This window comes from Nicotiana tabacum, chromosome 11 (assembly GCF_000715075.1).
Source record: "Nicotiana tabacum cultivar K326 chromosome 11, ASM71507v2, whole genome shotgun sequence".
In the NCBI taxonomy this organism is placed as follows: domain Eukaryota; kingdom Viridiplantae; phylum Streptophyta; class Magnoliopsida; order Solanales; family Solanaceae; genus Nicotiana; species Nicotiana tabacum.
In genome coordinates, this window is record NC_134090.1 from 156,715,300 (window position 1) to 156,733,344 (window position 18,045).

General features: G+C 37.2%; 2 protein-coding genes across 2 annotated transcripts; both read right to left on the reverse strand.

Annotated features, from left to right (window-relative positions):
• Window positions 1-12,224: 12,224 nt before the first annotated feature.
• LOC107772054 (putative mitochondrial protein AtMg00810) lies at window positions 12,225-13,616 on the reverse strand. Its single transcript, XM_016591539.1, has 2 exons — window positions 13,446-13,616; window positions 12,225-13,139 (listed from the first exon to the last, which is right to left on the reverse strand). Exons 1-2 carry the CDS (start codon window positions 13,614-13,616, stop codon window positions 12,225-12,227), a joined length of 1,086 nt encoding a protein of 361 aa, XP_016447025.1.
• A 2,178-nt stretch (window positions 13,617-15,794) lies between these two features.
• LOC142166083 (uncharacterized) lies at window positions 15,795-16,850 on the reverse strand. Its single transcript, XM_075224499.1, has one exon. The coding sequence runs from the start codon at window positions 16,848-16,850 to the stop codon at window positions 15,795-15,797; it is 1,056 nt and encodes a 351-aa protein (XP_075080600.1).
• Between the last annotated feature and the right edge of the window lie 1,195 nt (window positions 16,851-18,045).

Consider the following 18,045-nt stretch of genomic DNA (forward strand, 5'->3'; position numbering starts at 1 on the left):
TGTTCTCGGGATATGAAAATGGTGCCTCCGAACGATGACACCTTTGGATAATTTGGCGATCTTTCAGCCCATGGGATGCAGTTTGTGTCGATCTGGAGGAGCCAGTGGCTATTCTAGACCGGTAGGTTTGTCAGTTGAGAACGAAGAGTTACCCTTCGATTCGTGTGCAATGGAGAGGTCAGCCTGTTGAGGTAGTTACCTGGGGGTCCGAGTCCGATGAGGAGCCGATATCCCCATCTTTTCATCGACTCAGGTACTTTTCTATATCTGTTCGAGGACAAACAGTTGTTTTAGAGGTGGATAATGTGATGATCTAAAGGTTCATCTTTCGTTTTAGAATCCGATTTCGTGTTCTGAGGCCTTAAAACCCTCATTTTCATTCTCCGCGATTTGCTTGCATAGTCCGGGCGAGCTTCCAAAAAGCCTTATATGAAAATTTGAGAAAAATAGTGTGTTTTGCCTTTAAAATTGATTAAAGTTGACTTCGGTCAATATTTTGAGTAAACGGACCCAACCCGTGATTGGAAGGTATCGTACAGTCCGTAGTAAAATATGGGACTTGGGCGTATGCCTTGAATCGAATTCCAAGGTCCTTAGCCCGAGAAATAAATTTTTGAAGAAAATTGTTTGCTAGAAAATATTAGAATTTTTAGAAATGGAATAGTGTGTGATCTCGTTGGTATCGGGACTGTATTTTAGTTTCGGAGCCCGGTACATGTTTGATATAGTATTTAAGTCGTGTCTGTGGAATTTGGTCAAAAACAGGACTGATTTGACGTAATTCGGGCCGTTGGTTGAGAAAATAAAAATTTCAATATTCTTAAAGCTTTCATGATTTTTGTGTTAAATTTGTTGTTTAAGATGTTATTTTGGCGATTTGATCGCACGAGCAAGTCCGTATGATATTTTTAAACTTGTATGAATGTTTGGTTTGGAGCCCCAAGGGCTCGGGTGAGTTTTGGATAGGCCACAGAGTGTTTTGGACTTAGGAAAATATTGATGATTTGCTTCAGCTGTTGCAGGCCTCTGATCTCGTAATTGCGAGATCATGCATCGCAATTGCGAGCCCTGCAGGGTCCGCATTTGTGAGCCTTTCATCGTAAATGTGATCAAAAGTCTAGGCCAGCATAGTTCGCAAATACGAACAAATGCGAAGGGAGTCTGGGAAGGTAAAGGATCGCAAATGCGAACATTTGTTCGCAATTGCGAGGTCTGTGATCGCAAATGCGACACTTTCATCGCATTTGTCTAGGAAACAGGAATTGTGAAGGCTTCACAATTGCGATATCCCTTTCTCAATTGCGAGCTTCGCATTTGCGAAGCTCTGGTCGCAAACGTGACATCTGCAATTGAGTAAAAGGGTTTTGGATGGGATTTTTCATTCATTCTTCAAATTTTCAAAACCTAAAATCCAAGAGGCGATTTTCCTAGAGCAAGTTCTTCCCTAAATTATAGGTAAATGATTCTTAACTCAATTCCTTCAATCTATTTCATCTTTTTACAAGATTTCATCACAAAATCTAGGGGTTTTCATGGGAAATTTGGTATTTTTGGGTAGAATTTAGGAATTTCGAAATTTGGGGATTTAGACCTCAAATTGAGGTCGGATTTCAAAACCAATTGCATATTTGGGCTCGTGGGTGAATGGGTAATCGGGTTTTGGTCCGAACTTCGAGTTTTGACCAAGCGGACCCGGGGTCAGTTTTTGACTATTTGGGAAAAATGTTGGGAAATCTATAATTAAGCATTGGAATTGAGTTCTTAGCATTTATTGATATTATTAAGTTAATTATGATTAGATACAAGCGGATTGGATCCTATTTGGTCTAACCTTAGCTTGAAGGAATAGGTGTTGTTGTCCTATTTGCTACGTGTTAGTATTGAGTACGACGTATAGGTATAGTGACGAGTATCTATATGTTGATGTTGAGCATGCAAGTGAGTCTTATACTATGATCGTTGTGTCTCTTATTACGTACTGTTCATGCTTAAATTGATAATTCTCCATGTTGAACAAGTCTTATGATATTTTCTTGGTATTGGATCATTGTCGAGTATTGACTCAAGTTGAGACTTATTTTGTGAAGTTAACTGTTGAAATGAGATTTGTTATTGTTGATTCCCTTGCCGGGCTGTTATTGTTTTTACTATTTGGGTGAGGAAAAGTGTAAAGTACGAAGGGTAATACCGTGCACGATATTGTGAGTGAGTGTTAATGCACGAAGGGTGATGTTGTGCCATATTATGTGAGTGTTAATGCACGAAGGGTGATGTCGTGCCATGATTTTGAGAGTTAACGCACAAAGGGTGATGTTGTACCATGATTATGAGAGTTAATGCACGAAGGGTGATGCCATGCCGTTTCTGTCTTTTCTTATGGTAAGGATGAGAATAAAAGCACGAAGGGTGATGCCGTGCACGTGTTATTATATCATTATTTCTGTTGGTTCAAATATGGTGTTTACTTTGCTTCTTCATTGAATTACTGTCAGAATCTGTTATTCCCCGCAACATGTTTTCCGTTCCTGTCTTTATCTGTTAAATTTCTGTTATTATTTTTTCTCGTATATGATTTAACTGCTCAAGTTTATATTGTTGTCGTGTCCTAGCCTCGTCACTACTTCGCCGAGGTTAGGCTCGACACTTACTAGTACATGAGGTCAGTTGTACTGATACTGCACTCTGCACTTTCTGTGCAGATTTCGGTGCCGAACCTCGTGAGTAGAGTTTGGGTTGCTGCCTTCAGTCCACGGGAAACTCAAGGTAGATCTGCTGGCGTCCGCAGACCCTGGAGTCCCCTTCTTCCACATTTTGGATTTCCTGTCTCTTTCTATTTGGAGAACAGATATATTTCTTTTAAATCAATATTTGTAGAATTTCTTAGACGTTCGTGGATTGTGACACCAGATCATTGGAGTAGCCATGTATTAAAGTTGTTGAACTGTTATAACACTTCTGCACTTTATCTCTGTTTAGCTTTAGCTATTATTTATTTATGTTCTAGTTAATAATTAATGTGGTAAAATTGTATCTGTCAGCTTGCCTAGCTTTCAAGAGTAGGCACCATCACGATCGCAACGGTGGAAAATCCGAATCGTGACAGCCAAGGAAAGAGAAAAGCTTAGAGATGCACAATTTCTTGGTTTGCAAGCTCAAATCAGAACTCTCCTTTCTATTGAAGCTTTTCCATTGCCCCAGTCTCGTGAGTCATCGCCAGAGGCCCGAACTCTATGTGACCGTTCCTCCCGTCCTTCAAGTGATCGTTCTTCCGGCCCTCTACAAGACCGTTCTTCCGGCCCTCCACAAGACCGTTCTTCCAGCCCTCCACAAGACCGTTCTTACCGTCTTCGAGATGAAAGTTCTCAGGTATTGGTGATGCAATAGGAAATACCCCTTGAAGAGTAATTTGATATACTTTGAACTAGATTAATTGAACTTGTTTTGAATTCGAATGAATATTTTTTAACTTGTTTTAAAGGTTTGATTGGTTTGAATTGGGATGTTGGTTGGATATGGTTGAATAGGGTGCATGAGTGGTTGGATTTATGGTGAATTGGGGGTTATTGGTATATGTTGAATATGTATTTCTATTTGGCATGTGGTGTAGCTACTAAACAAGCATTTTCTAACAAATATATGCCTAGAAAACCCCGACTTCGGTCGGTAAAGATAAAAAAAATTGATAAATACCGACCAATGTTGGTCGGTTAACACACAGCAAATACCTGAAACTCAACAATACCGACCAATATCGGTCAGTAATTTAGCTGAAATTCTCCAGAAAATCAAGATTACCGACCAACTTTGGTCGGTATACTTAAATTTTAATTATTTTAAATAAAATAAAAATTCTTATACCGACCAACGTTGGTCGGTAATTAAAATTATATTTGATTAATTTATTTTTCTTTACCAAACAAAGTTGGTCGGTCATTTTCGACCGACTTTGGTTGGTATGCTGTACCGATCATTTAATTACCGACCACGCATAAATGGTCGTATTTTGGACGCTTGTTGCCCATTACTAACCAAAATCAGTCGATTTTTCCGGATGGTTTTAAGCGAATTTTTAGTAGTGTATGTAATATGTGTTCATATTGTTTAATTCTCTATTTAATTTGATATTTTGTACTATTATTTTGTAGATGGGGAAACGTGCAGTTACTGTAAAATATAATATTACTATCATATCTCAACCTAACATGAGATTATAATTCGAATACCATAAACAATTTGAACTCCAAGTGGGATGTCATCGCTTTGGCACATTTATCTAACATTTTTAACTCATACATTTTTTAGGGATAATATATAATAACCCACTGAATTTGAATACGTAATACATATTCGAAAGGTTTAATTGGTTAACTGTTGAAAGGCTCAAAAGTAGAATCCGAATCTAGGGGGGTTGAAATAGACAAGATTCAGCTCAGATCCAAAGAAATAGAATCTGATATTCTCTCATTTCTTTGTCTTTTCTTTCATATTCGATTTCTTCATTCCGAATTTCTCCATTCCTTCCTATATGCCTTTCTAGAACCCATCTAAGTAATGTGCGCAGTACAAAGTTCATGATGCAGAACTCATTTGATTCATCCTATTGGTGTATGTAATTATTTCACTTTACCGCATGTACTCTTATACTTTGTGGGAGTCCTATGACCGCTTATGTTTATTAGAAGTGTAATGAATACCACTTTTACAGAGCATATGACCTAGAGAATGAATACACTCTCCTGAAGGTGAGTGAGAAGCAAAAAAATATTAAACACTTATGTTTAAAATATTTTTTTATTAAAATCTATTACTATTTGTATTTCTTATTTCATTTGCTTTTTTTTTCTTCTTCTTATTCTTTCTTTTTCTCTTTCTTTTTTTCTTTTCTTCTTCATTTTTTACGTTTTTCTTCTTCCTTGCACTATTTCTTGCCAGAAAAACTGGTGATTCCATCTTCGAGCATAATTAAAAAGCATTGCCTTTTAATTAGTCAAGTTGAAAGCATCTTCAAGTGTATCTTGATGAATTAGTAAAAGAAAATGACAAATACATAAAGAGAAATAGAAAATATGCGCAGCTAGATAGATAAATTATATTCCCCAAAGAAGCTTACATTGAGAAAAAATTTCAGACACATTCTTTGCTAGCTATTTTAGGAAAATCTTCATTTCAGATATAAGGTTCTCGATAGAAACACTGTAATCACTTCACGAAAAAATAAATAACTTTATTAAAATTCGTAGGCCACTTTTTTCATCTCGCCAGAAAATTTGGCGGCCACCTTATTCCTGCTTTCAACTCCACCAGTCAACTATTACTATCACTCTTTAAAAAGCTTTGAACTTTATAAAATGAATAAATCTTTGAAAATCAAGAACTAATTTTGCAACTAAAAATCAAGAAAACATTGAAGTCCAGGGGGTGAAAGAAAATGACGAAGAATGGGAAAATAGAGAAATAAAATGATGATGAAGAAGGGGGGAAATGTGAAAAGAAAATAAAGGAAAAAAATAATGTGTGTATCAAACACCATACAAAAACTGGTTCTCTTTAAAATGTGGCATTTATTATACTTTTAACAAACAAGAGGGTCATAGAACCCCCCATAAAATATAAGGATGCTGTTGAAATGTCAAAATTTCAGATTCCCACATCGGTGGGTTAGCAATAGTTGGGGGGATTCTCCCCCTATAAAAGAAGGCTTAATGTTTAGGATTTAAACACACCTCTCATTTGCCTTCTCATCTGTTTAAGGCATTTGTATCTTCTCTCTTTAGTATTATTTCACTTGTATTTTTGGAGTGAAATAAAATATTGGTTGTGTCCGAGGAGTAGGCAAAATTAGCCGAACCTCGTAAATTCTGGTGTTCCCTTTATTGTTGTTTTATTGTCTTATTTATTATTTGGTGGCTGTCATAATTTTTGGTATAGTAGTTGTGACTTATTCACACTATATACATTTGGCTTCCGCAACAATTGGTATCAGAGCCAAGGTATTGTCTAAGTATGCTCTGTGGTTGCAGCATAGTCTGATCTTCCACATCAGAAAAGATTTATCTTGGTAACTGAGTCAAGGTTCTGTCTGAGTATGCTCTGTAGTTGCAGCTTAGTCTGATCTTCTACATCAGAAAGGAAATAATCTTGATTTGTGTCGTCAACTATTAAATAATATTTGTGTCAAATATGGGAGACAATAAACAAGAAGAATCTACATCAAGTGTCAACAATACGTCATCATTGGCATCTTCGCTTATGACAAGAATTGTGTCAAATGCGAAATTTGCGGTAGAAATTTTTGACGGGTCCGGACATTTTGGGATGTGGCAAGGCGAGGTTCTAGATGTCCTTTTTCAACAAGGGCTAGATCTGGCCATTGAAGAAAAGAAACCAGATGTTATTGGAGAAGAAGATTGGAGAATTATCAACCGTGTTTCTTGCGGTACCATTCGATCCTACCTTGCTAGAGAGCAGAAATATCCATACACAAAGGAAACTTCTGCAAGTAAATTATGGAAAGCACTGGAGGATAAATTTTTGAAGAAAAACAGTCAAAATAAATTGTACATGAAGAAGAGACTGTTTCACTTCACCTATGTTCCTGGTACCACGATGAATGAACATATCACCAGCTTCAATAAGTTGGTCACAGATTTGCAAAATATGGATACAACTTATGATGATGGTGACTTGGCCTTGATGTTGTTGGCGTCACTTCCTGATGAGTACGAGCACCTTGAAACTACTCTACTCCATGGAAATGACGAAGTTTCTCTCAGAGAAGTTTGTTCGGCTTTGACAGCTATGAACAAAGAAAGCGAGAAAAACAGAAGGGCAGAGAAGGAGAAGCACTGTTTGTAAGGGGTCGTCCTCAAAATCAAACGAGGAAAAAGAAGGGAAGATCCAAGTCAAGATCCAGACCCAGCAAAGATGAATGTGCCTTTTGTCGAGAAAAAGGGCACTGGAAGAAAGACTGTCCGAAGTTGAAGAATAAGGCCAAATATAATAATGGAAAGGCCATTATGGATTCAAATGTAGCTGATTGTGATGATTCAGACTTCTCATTAGTTACAACAGAGTCATCAACATCATCAGACATATGGTTGATGGACTCGGCTTATAGCCATCATATGTGTCCCAACATGGACTGGTTTGTGGAATTTCAAGAAGGAGAATATGGAGTCATCCACACAGCGGATAACAGCCCTCTTACCTCATATGGCATTGGTTCAATACGATTAAGGAACCATGATGGAATGATCAGAACATTAACAGATGTTCGATATGTACCGGATTTGAAGAAGAATCTCATCTCTGTGGGAGCCCTGGAATCAAAAGGGTTCAAAATCATTGCAGAAAATGGAGTGATGAGAGTATGCTCCGGTGCACTAGTGGTAATGAAGGCTAATCGGAAGAATAATAATATGTACCGCTATCGTGGCAGTACAGTTATTGGGACAGCGACAGTGACATCCAGTGACGACAAAGAGGCAGAAGCAACCAAGCTATGGCACATGCGCTTGGGACATGCTGGAGGAAAATCCTTGAAAACTCTATCAGATCAAGGATTGTTAAAAGGAGTAAAGGCTTGCAACTTGGAATTTTGTGAGCATTGTGTTAAAGGGAAACAGACAAGGGTTAAATTTGGTACAACGATCCATAATACTAAAGGCATTTTGGATTATGTACATTCTGATGTTTGGGGTCCTTCCAAAACACCTTCATTGGGTGGGAAGCACTATTTTGTAACCTTTGTTGATGATTTTTCCCGAAGAGTATGGGTGTTTACAATGAAGAGCAAAGATGAAGTGTTGGAAATTTTTCTCAAATGGAAGACGATGGTGGAGAATCAAACAGGCAAGAGGATCAAGTGTATTCGCACAGATAATGGAGGTGAATACAGAAATGATCATTTCAATAAGGTATGTGAAAATGATGGCATCGTCCGACACTTCACTATTAGACATACACCACAACAAAATGGAGTGGCAGAACGTATGAACCGGACCTTGCTGGAGAAGGTACGGTGTATGTTGTCCAATGCTGGCTTGGGCAAAGAATTTTGGGCTGAGGCAATTACATATGCATGTCACCTCATTAATCGTCTACCATCTGCTGCTATTGATGGAAAGACACCATTTGAAAAATGGTATGGAAAACCTGTTGTAGATTATAACTCTTTGCACGTGTTTGGCTCAACTGCATATTATCATGTGACGGAGTCAAAATTGGATCCAAGGGCAAAGAAGGCTATTTTTATAGGAATTACTTCTGGAGTCAAAGGATATCGCTTATGGTGTCCTATGACAAAGAAAGTAATATTCAGCAGAGATGTTACCTTTGATGAATCTGCTATGGTAAATAAGGTAACAGAAGACACCAAACAAAATAAAGGTGCTTCTAAGCAGGTGGAGTTTGAGGGAAAATTTATTTTTCCTACACAAGAAGCAGAGGAGGAAACAAATGAAGATTACCCTCTGGAAGGTGAGCCAGTAGAGGAGATTCCAACTCAGGAACCTCAACAACAACTTGAATCAATAGCAACCAGTAGGCCAAAAAGAACAATAACGAAACCTGTTCGTCTCATAGAGACGGTTGCTTGTGCAACCTCAATTGTAGCTAATGATGTTCCTACCACTTATAAAGACGCTGTCCAAAGTTCAGAAGATGATAAGTGGAGGATTGCCATGAATTATGAAATACAGTCCCTTCATCAGAATCATACATGGAGATTGGCCAATCTCCTGAAGGGAAAGAAAGCAATTGGGTGCAAATGGGTATTTGCAAAGAAAGAAGGATTTCCTAACCAAGTAAATGTTCGCTACAAAGCAAGATTGGTGGCCAAAGGATATGCTCAAAAGGAGGGAATTGATTACAATGAAGTGTTTTCTCCAGTTGTAAAACATTCATCCATTAGAATTATGTTGGCTTTGGTAGCACAATTGGATTTGGAACTAGTTCAGATGGATGTAAAAACTGCGTTTTTACATGGAAACTTGGAGGAGGAAATCTACATGACTCAGCCAGAAGGATTCAAAGTTGCTGGAAAAGAAAATATGGTGTGCAAACTTGAAAAATCGTTGTACGGATTGAAATAATCTTCTAGACAATGGTACAAGCGATTTGACGAGTTTATGTTGCAGCAAGGGTACAAGAGAAGCAAATACGATCATTGTGTGTATTTGCACAAGCTTAAAGATGGTTCCTTTGTATATCTTCTCCTATATGTTGATGATATGTTGATAGCTTCCAAGAATTCGGAAGAAATTGATAAGTTAAAGATTCAACTGAAGAAGGAGTTCGAGATGAAGGATCTGGGTGAGGCAAAGAAAATTCTTGGCATGGAGATAATTAGAGATAGACGTTCAAAGAAACTCTGTTTATCTCAGAAAGAATATTTGAAGAGAGTACTACAACGTTTTGGCATAGATGACAAGACTAAGCCAGTTAGTACTCCACTTGCTCCCCATTTTAAGCTAAGTACTACTATGTCGCCAATGGATGAAGCTGAACGAGAGTATATGTCAAAGGTACCATACGCAAATGCTGTTGGTAGCTTGATGTATGCAATGGTTTGCACAAGGCCTGACATTTCACAAGCTGTTGGAGTTATTAGCAGATATATGCACAATCCAGGGAAGGAGCATTGGCAAGCTGTGAAGTGGATTATACGGTATATTCATAATACTGTAGATGTCGGGTTAGTTTTTGAGCAGGAAGACAATCAGTTTGTAGTTGGATATTGTGACTTAGATTTTGCGGGTGATATGGACAAACGAAGATCAACTACTGGTTATGTGTTTACTTTTGCAAAAGCACCAGTTAGTTGGAAGTCTACTTTGCAGTCAACAGTTGCTTTGTCTACAACAGAGGCAGAGTACATGGCTATTACAGATGCTGTGAAAGAGGCAATTTGGCTTCAAGGATTGCTAAAGGAGCTTGGTGTTGAACAAAAAGGTATCACAATTTTTTGTGATAGTCAAAGTGCTATTCAATTAGCGAAGAACCAAGTTTATCATGCAAGGACGAAGCACATTGATGTTCGGTATCATTTTGTACGAGAAATCATAGAAGAAGGTGGAGTCACGGTGAAGAAAATTCATACTACAGAGAATCCTGCTGATATGCTGACAAAGGTGGTGACTGCGGTCAAGTTTCAACATTGTTTGGATTTGATCAACATTGTTGAACACTGAAGATTGAAGATGAAGACACAACCAAAATTTGTTATAGAGAGAAAATTGAAGACGTGGAATTTTTTCCAAGGTGGAGATTTGTTGAAATGTCAAAATTTCAGATTCCCACATCGGTGGGTTAGCAATAGTTGGGGGATTTTCCCCTATAAAAGAAGGCTTAATGTTTAGGATTTAAACACACCTCTCATTTGCCTTCTCATCTGTTTAAGGCATTTGTATCTTCTCTCTTTAGTATTATTTCACTTGTATTTTTGGAGTGAAATAAAATATTGGTTGTGTCCGAGGAGTAGGCAAAATTAGCCGAACCTCGCAAATTCTGGTGTTCCCTTTATTGTTGTTTTATTGTCTTATTTATTATTTGGTGGCTGTCATAATTTTTGGTATAGTAGTTGTGACTTATTCACACTATATACATTTGGCTTCCGCAACAGATGCATCTACTCAGGAAGTGGTTAAGACGACATGGTAGCCTAGTCTAAATGTTTACCTTAGTATAAGTTCTATATATGCAGTTATTTTACTATTCAATTGTGTCGAGTTGGACTGGTTTAGATACTGTTGACTCAAGATTGTTTATTTCACGGACTATTAGATCTAATCTCAGTTATACAACATTAGGGCAGACGAAATCTGTGAGCAACAATAAATAACTGTAGCATACACATAAATAAATGACAGATTGTCCTTTTGACCCTAACAAATGATTCAATAACAATTGATAAGACTTACCGAGTTATATATAATTATTTTTTCAATCAAAGAAGCCCTGGTGGAAAGTAACGATCAAATTAAAGAACCTTCTAGAAGCTTTGAAGGTATCAAGAATTTACTCAAATATTAATGGCGACTTGGCCAGTCAAAACTCACCACCTTTTCTGGAAAAACCCTGAGCTTTGAGCCCTGAACTGACAAAATAAGAATATAAAAAAATAAAAAATGGTTGTCACTTTATTATGGACATAGTATTTTCGAAGTTCAATTTGGCTGTCACTTTATTTTTTATGGATAGCAATCAACTTGCTTGACTAGTTCAGATTCGTACTAGGAGGACTAACTAAAGCTAGTACTAAAACATATTCTAGTAGAAAAAAATGCATTCTCAAAACTCGAACCTAAAACCCTGGATAAAGATGGAGACAACTATCTCTATCATGTTCCTTAATAATATATTATAAGGTAATAGGTATACTATATAGTATACATATGCAACTATTTTATTTATGAATCATGTGCAAGCCTTAAAACAAACAAAAAGATTAGTATGCATTAGGTTCACATGGGTAAATAAAAGGGGGGGGGGGGTAGTTTAGTGGTACTAGTAATAGGGGTACTAGTAATAGCAGCAAGTCAACAACAATAATATTATCGATAGGAGAGTAGTATTTGCAAAGCCATGCCGTCATGCTTGCCTACTCCAAGATGGCTCACCAAATTCACAACTCCAATTAGTCAAAAGACACCACTCATCTTTCCCACAAGAAATGTGTTATTTGGTCACGACAAAATTAGGTTAGCTAAGCGCATAGTCAAACCACCAACTAATAACCCTTATCAATCCCCCATGGGCATGAGTTCCTCAATTAAATTCTTTCTTTTCCAACCAAAACCAGTTAAACCAACTCCCCTTTTCCACCAACAAATTCAAGTAAGAATTAAAACCCTACAAAACTTATCATTTTCTCAAATATTTGCATGCAAACATGGTGGTTTTATCAAAAAAGAGAGAAAGAGAAAGAGAGTTTGATAGCATAACAACTGTTAACTAGCAAAATCAGAGGAAACGAAGGTTTCCATCAATGGAAGCCAGGGTTCGAGAAAGTTCTTCTGAAAGAGAACTTTGATTAACAGAAGATGTAAAATGAAAAATATGTCGGTTCTCTTCATTGAGTTGGGCCCATTGCTTTATACATAAACCCGGATTGGGTCCATTACAAATTCAGTCCAACAAGTCAAAAATAAGAAAGATCTAACTGAGCTAACTAAAACAAAGTTATATACATAAATACACATTTGGGCCATTTGGGCCTATCAGTATTATTCTTTCAGCTTTGGGCCTGAAGCCAAATATGCAGATAGTCCAACACCCCCCTTGAAGTTGAAGGGGGATAGCACCTTCAACTTGTCCCGGAATGAATGATGGAGAGCACCAGGAAGAGGCTTTGTAAGCACATCAGCAAGTTGTTGAGCAGTTGGAACATGGTGAAGTTGAATAAATCCCTCAAGCAGCTTGGTCCGAATTAAATGACAATCCACCTCGATGTGCTTAGTACACTCGTGAAAGACAGGATTTTTAGCAATATGAATGGCTGCCAAGATGTCACAAAATACAGAAATAGGAGAATAAATAGGAACATAGATGTCAGTTAATAATCTGGATAGCCAGATTAGTTCAGCCACAACTTTGTTTACAGCACGATATTCAGCTTCGACTGAAGACAAAGAAACCACTGGTTTCTTCTTAGACTTCCAACCAATAAGACTATCACCAAGGAAAATATAATAAATTTGTGTCTCTGGGCAGGCAGCCCAATCACTGTCTGAATAAGCATGGACAAACATATCAGCAGAATCAGAGTAAAAGATCCCAAGATCATCAGTACCCTTGAGATATCTAAGCAAGTGAAGAGCAGCACACATATGAGGAAATCTGGGGGACTTTAAAAATTGACTAAGGTGTTGAACTCCAAAAGAGATATCTGATCTTGTGTGAGTAAGAAACAATAGTTTACCAACAAGACTTCTGTATTTTTCTGGTGTAGGAAGAATATCACCAACATCAGCATGCAATTTATTATTTAACTCCAAAGGACTCACCACAGAACTTACATCAGAACAGATAAACTCATGAAGCAAATCAGTTACAAATTTCTTCTGATTGAGAAGAACACCCCTAGGCAGATAGTTAACTTCAATACCCAAAAAGTAATGCAATGACCCCAAATCTTTAATCTTGAATTCATTGTCCAAAAATTCTTTCAATGAATCAATACTAATGTTCTCTATGATACTTGATCATGTTTGTATTATACTATTAATCCTGAGTTTGGTATAATCTGATCTTCTAATCATCACCTATGACTATTATTCAACATATACTGCCAAGATAACTAGATGACCAGGAGACCCTTTTATAAATAAAGAGTAGTCATTGGGGGAAGAATGATAACCTCTAGAACACAAGGCATGAGATAGTTTAGCTTACCATTGTCGTGAAGCTTGTCTTAGGCCATAAAGGGATTTCCTAAGTCTACAAACCAATAGAGCAGAAACAGAAGAGTAGGAAAGGGAAACAAAAAGACCCAAAGGCAGTTTCATGTAGACCTCTTCATCTAAATCACCATGAAGGAATACATTATTAACATCAAGTTGAAATAGAGACCACTTTTTCTTAACAACAGCAGCAATAAGACATTTCACAGTGGACATTTTCACTACGGGAGAAAAAGTTCCATTGACATCCACCCCCTCAACTTGGGTGTCCCCTCTAATGACAAGCCTAGCTTTTTATCTTTGACACTACCATCAGTATTGTATTTAATTTTATAGATCCATTTGCACCCAATAGGTTTCTTACCATTTGGGAGATCAACAATGTCCCAAGTATGATTTTGTTCTAAAGATTCAAATTCTTTTCTCATGGCATCTTGCCAAGCTGGTATGGGAGCAGCCGGGAATATGTATATGGTTCAAATTCTTTATGCTGAGTAACAGAACAAGAAAGAGATGATAGAAGGGTGTAAACATAATCCTTTAAATTGGATGGATGAGAGTGAACTCTACTAGATTTTCTTAAAGGTAGTGAAGAGGAAGATGAATCCGGAGAAGGAGCAGGTATAGTAGTAGGAATAATGTCAGGGTTAAAGGAAATAGGAGAGGTTGGCACTTCATGTACAGAATCATGTAAGGAGGAAGTAGAAGGATGAACAGGGTGAGTGGGACTTGGAACAGGAGATTGTACTTGTGAAAGAACATCAGCAACAAGTTCTGGGTGTGACAAAACATCAGCAGCTTCAGGAAGATCAATGTTAGGATCAAGAGAAGAAGATTGTGGTGTATTTGGTAAAAGACATTCAGGAGAAACAAGAAGAGAAAAATCAGGTGAGAAAGGAAAATGAAGTTCATGAAACATCACATCTCTAGAGAAGAAACATTGTTTAGTGTGCAAATTATACAATTTGTATCCCTTTTAGCAAAGGGATAACCAAGGAACATACAGGGAAATGCTCTAGGTTTTAATTTGTCTCTTTGGAGAATGGGAACAGTGGCATATCAAAGACACCCAAAAGTTCTAAGATGGGAATAACTAGGCACTTTACCGTACAATAATTCATAAGGAGATTTGTTGTTGAGTAATCTGGAAGGAAATCTATTGATGATATAAGTGGTTGTTAATAGGCAGTCCCCCCAAAATCTTATAGGAACTTTAGACTGAAAGAGTAAAGCTCTAGATGTTTCAAGTAAAGTCTTATATTTTCTTTCCACCACACCATTTTGTTGAGGAGTGTGGGGACAACTAGTCTGATGAATAATGCCATGTTTAGAGAAGAAATAAATGTCAGCAAGACTAGAGCCTAGCTCTAATGCATTATCAGATCTAATGTTTTGTATTATAGTATGAAACTGAGTCTTTACCATGGCAATAAATGCTTTAAGCAAAGAGAATGGATTACTCTTGGATTCCATTATATGAGTCCAAGTGCTTCTAGAAAAATCATCAACAATGGTGAGGAAATACTTGAAACCAGAATAGGTAGGGGTATTATAAGGTCCCCAAGTATCAACATGAATGAGTTAAAAAGGTTTGGAAGTTTTAATGGAATTTTCTGGGAATGGTAATCTGGTTTGCCTAGCCAATGGACAAATTGTACAAGGAAAATACTAATTAGAAGAAATTTCATATATACTCTTCATTCTAATAAAAGGAACATGAGCAAGTCTATTATAACAGACAATATCCATTTTATTCAAAACAGCTTTATTACATATGGCAGAATCTTTATGTACATCAGAAGAAGAGAAAGAACTAGAGTTACACAAAGATGAAAGGTTGTTGATATTTGAAACATTTGTCAGAGTTGGCTGAATCTGAGATGATGATTATTCTCAAACAAACTTGTATAAGGCATTGTCCAGCTTACCATGATCCAGGGGCTTCTTCAGAGAATGGCCATGTATAACACATGAGATTCTGGTAAACTGAACTATGCAATCAAATTGTTCAGTAATTTTGTGTACAAAAATGAGATTATGTTTAAAAGAAAGTGGATAAAGGACATTGTGAAGAATAATGGACTTAGTTAAGACAAAAGATCATGTACAGGTAACCTTAACTTTATATCCATTTGGAAGAGAAACAAGAAAAGGAATGGATAAGGGTGTGATATTAATGAGATATTCTTTATTGGAAGTCATATGATCAGATGCACCTGAATCTACTATCCAAGTTAAGGAATCTGATTTACTCAGCAAAGTAGAATTAAAACTATATACAACAGTCTTAGGCAGTAAAGTATCAGCAAAATTGGCAGAACTTAAAGTGTTGAGAGAAGGTCCAAAATCAGAAATGTGAGTCCATTGAAGCAAGGATATCAATTGAGCATACTGCTACTGAGTCAATCCATGTACCACAGATCCTTGTTCTGCCTTATTCTGAGTAGAAGTTGAAACAGAATTGGCAGAAACATTTTGTGGAGTAGCAAGTTCAGAATCTACCATGTTTGCAGCTAGTTTTCTGCCTTTGGTGAACTTAAAATTTTGAGGAAATCCATTAAGTTTGTAACATTTGTCAATCAGGTGCCATGTCTTCTTACAATACTTACAGAAGAGACCAGACTTAGATTGATCAAAAAATACCCTTTGACTGTACTGTTTTTGTTGTGGCTGTGGTTGAGTAAATTTGATATTGTTGGAACTAGCATTGAAAGAGGCAGATTCTGAATGAGACTGAGGATTTGTAGTAATTTGTCTTTGTTTTTCATCTTGTAGAAGAATGATATAGAAAGAATCAAGAGAAGGTAAAGGATGCATCATCAATAGATTGCTTCTAACACCCACATAAACCTCGTTTAATCCCATGAGGAACTGATGTACTTTGTCCTCTTCTCTTTCCTTTTGTAAACCCTCTTTAGCAGCACATTTACAAGAGTTTGCATGACTACTACGCATAACCTCCAATTCATCCCATATTTTCTTAAGTTTATTGAAATAAGAAGGAATATCAAAAGATCCCTGATATGTGGATGCTAGATTTCTTTTTAATTCAAACACCTTAGTTTCATTTACTGTCCCATATCTATTATTAAGTTGTTTCCATATGCTCTCAGCAGTATCTGAGTAATGTACACTCTCAGCTATGTCTGGTGAAAGTGAGTTGGTCAGCCATGATATGACCATATTATTGCAGCGGTCCCATTGCCTAAACTGAGGGGAATTTTCAGGAGGCCTAACACAGGTCCCGTCAATAAAACCAATTTTATTTCTAGCAGATAACGAAACAATCATACTACGCTTCCAACTTCCAAATCCATTCACCGAGAACGATATCGCAACAAGAGAAACCCCAGGTACATCAGAAGGGAGAAGGAATAACGGGGAAGACGGTTCAGGTGTGTAAACAAATGAAGAAGATGAAGAGTTCACAGGAGGATCGAGACTACCCATATCAACCAGGTAATATCAATTACCAAATGTTCAGAAGAAAGCAACTCAATACTTTTCACACAATGAAGAAATCAAACAACTGAGGAACGAAAATACCAGACTTCTTCGCGACCTGAAGAAGCAAAGGCCTTTAACAGCATAAACCCAATGTCTGACAAAGAAACCCTAGGTTCTTCGATCGAGTTTGAAAATACGAGAAAAATGCCATAGAATCTTCAAATCAAAAGACTTTGTTGATAGAAAAGATAAAATCCACACTGAAACACCTTGAAATTTTCTCAAATCGCTGAAGACGCAGATCTTTGACGAAAGCAAAAAAACACCACGAAATCGAACAAAGGTAACACCGGACGATGCAGGAGAACGAGAGCTAGCAAAATCCCTGCTCTGATACCATGTTAACTAGCAAAATCAGAGGAAACGAAGGTTTCCATCAATGGAAGCCAGGGTTCGAGAAAGTTCTTCTGAAAGAGAACTTTGATTAACAGAAGATGTAAAATGAAAAATATGTCGGTTCCCTTCATTGAGTTAGGCCCATTGCTTTATACATAAACCCGGATTGGGTCCATTACAAATTCAGTCCAACAAGTCAAAAATAAGAAAGAGCTAACTGAGCTAACTAAAACAAAGTTATATACATAAATAGACATTTGGGCCTATCAGTATTATTCTTTCAGCTTTGGGCCTGAAGCCAAATATGCAGATAGTCCAACAACAACCATGGCTAATTACTTAATGCTTCTTTCTCGCCAAGAAAATCACAATTTTGAGACGATCAACAATTCTCCCAGTCGAGTTTTCGAGTGCAAAACTTGTAATAGACAATTTTCTTCGTTTCAAGCTCTTGGAGGTCATAGAGCAAGTCATAAAAAGACAAGATTAATGGGAGAATTGAACTTTAATCAGTTGCCAACTTCTCCTCCTAAACCAAAAACACATGAGTGTTCAATATGTGGACTTGAGTTTCCTATAGGTCAAGCTTTAGGTGGGCATATGAGAAGGCATAGAGCTATGTTAAATGAAAATATTCAAGTTCATGTTGTAAATAAATCAAAGAGTCCAAGAGTTTTATGTTTGGATTTGAACTTGACACCCCGAATGATTTAGAGTTCAAGTTGAAGAAAACGGTTCTGTAGTTGATTGTTTTTTGTGATTATATACTAGGGGAGACGAGATACAGATGTAAGGTGGAATA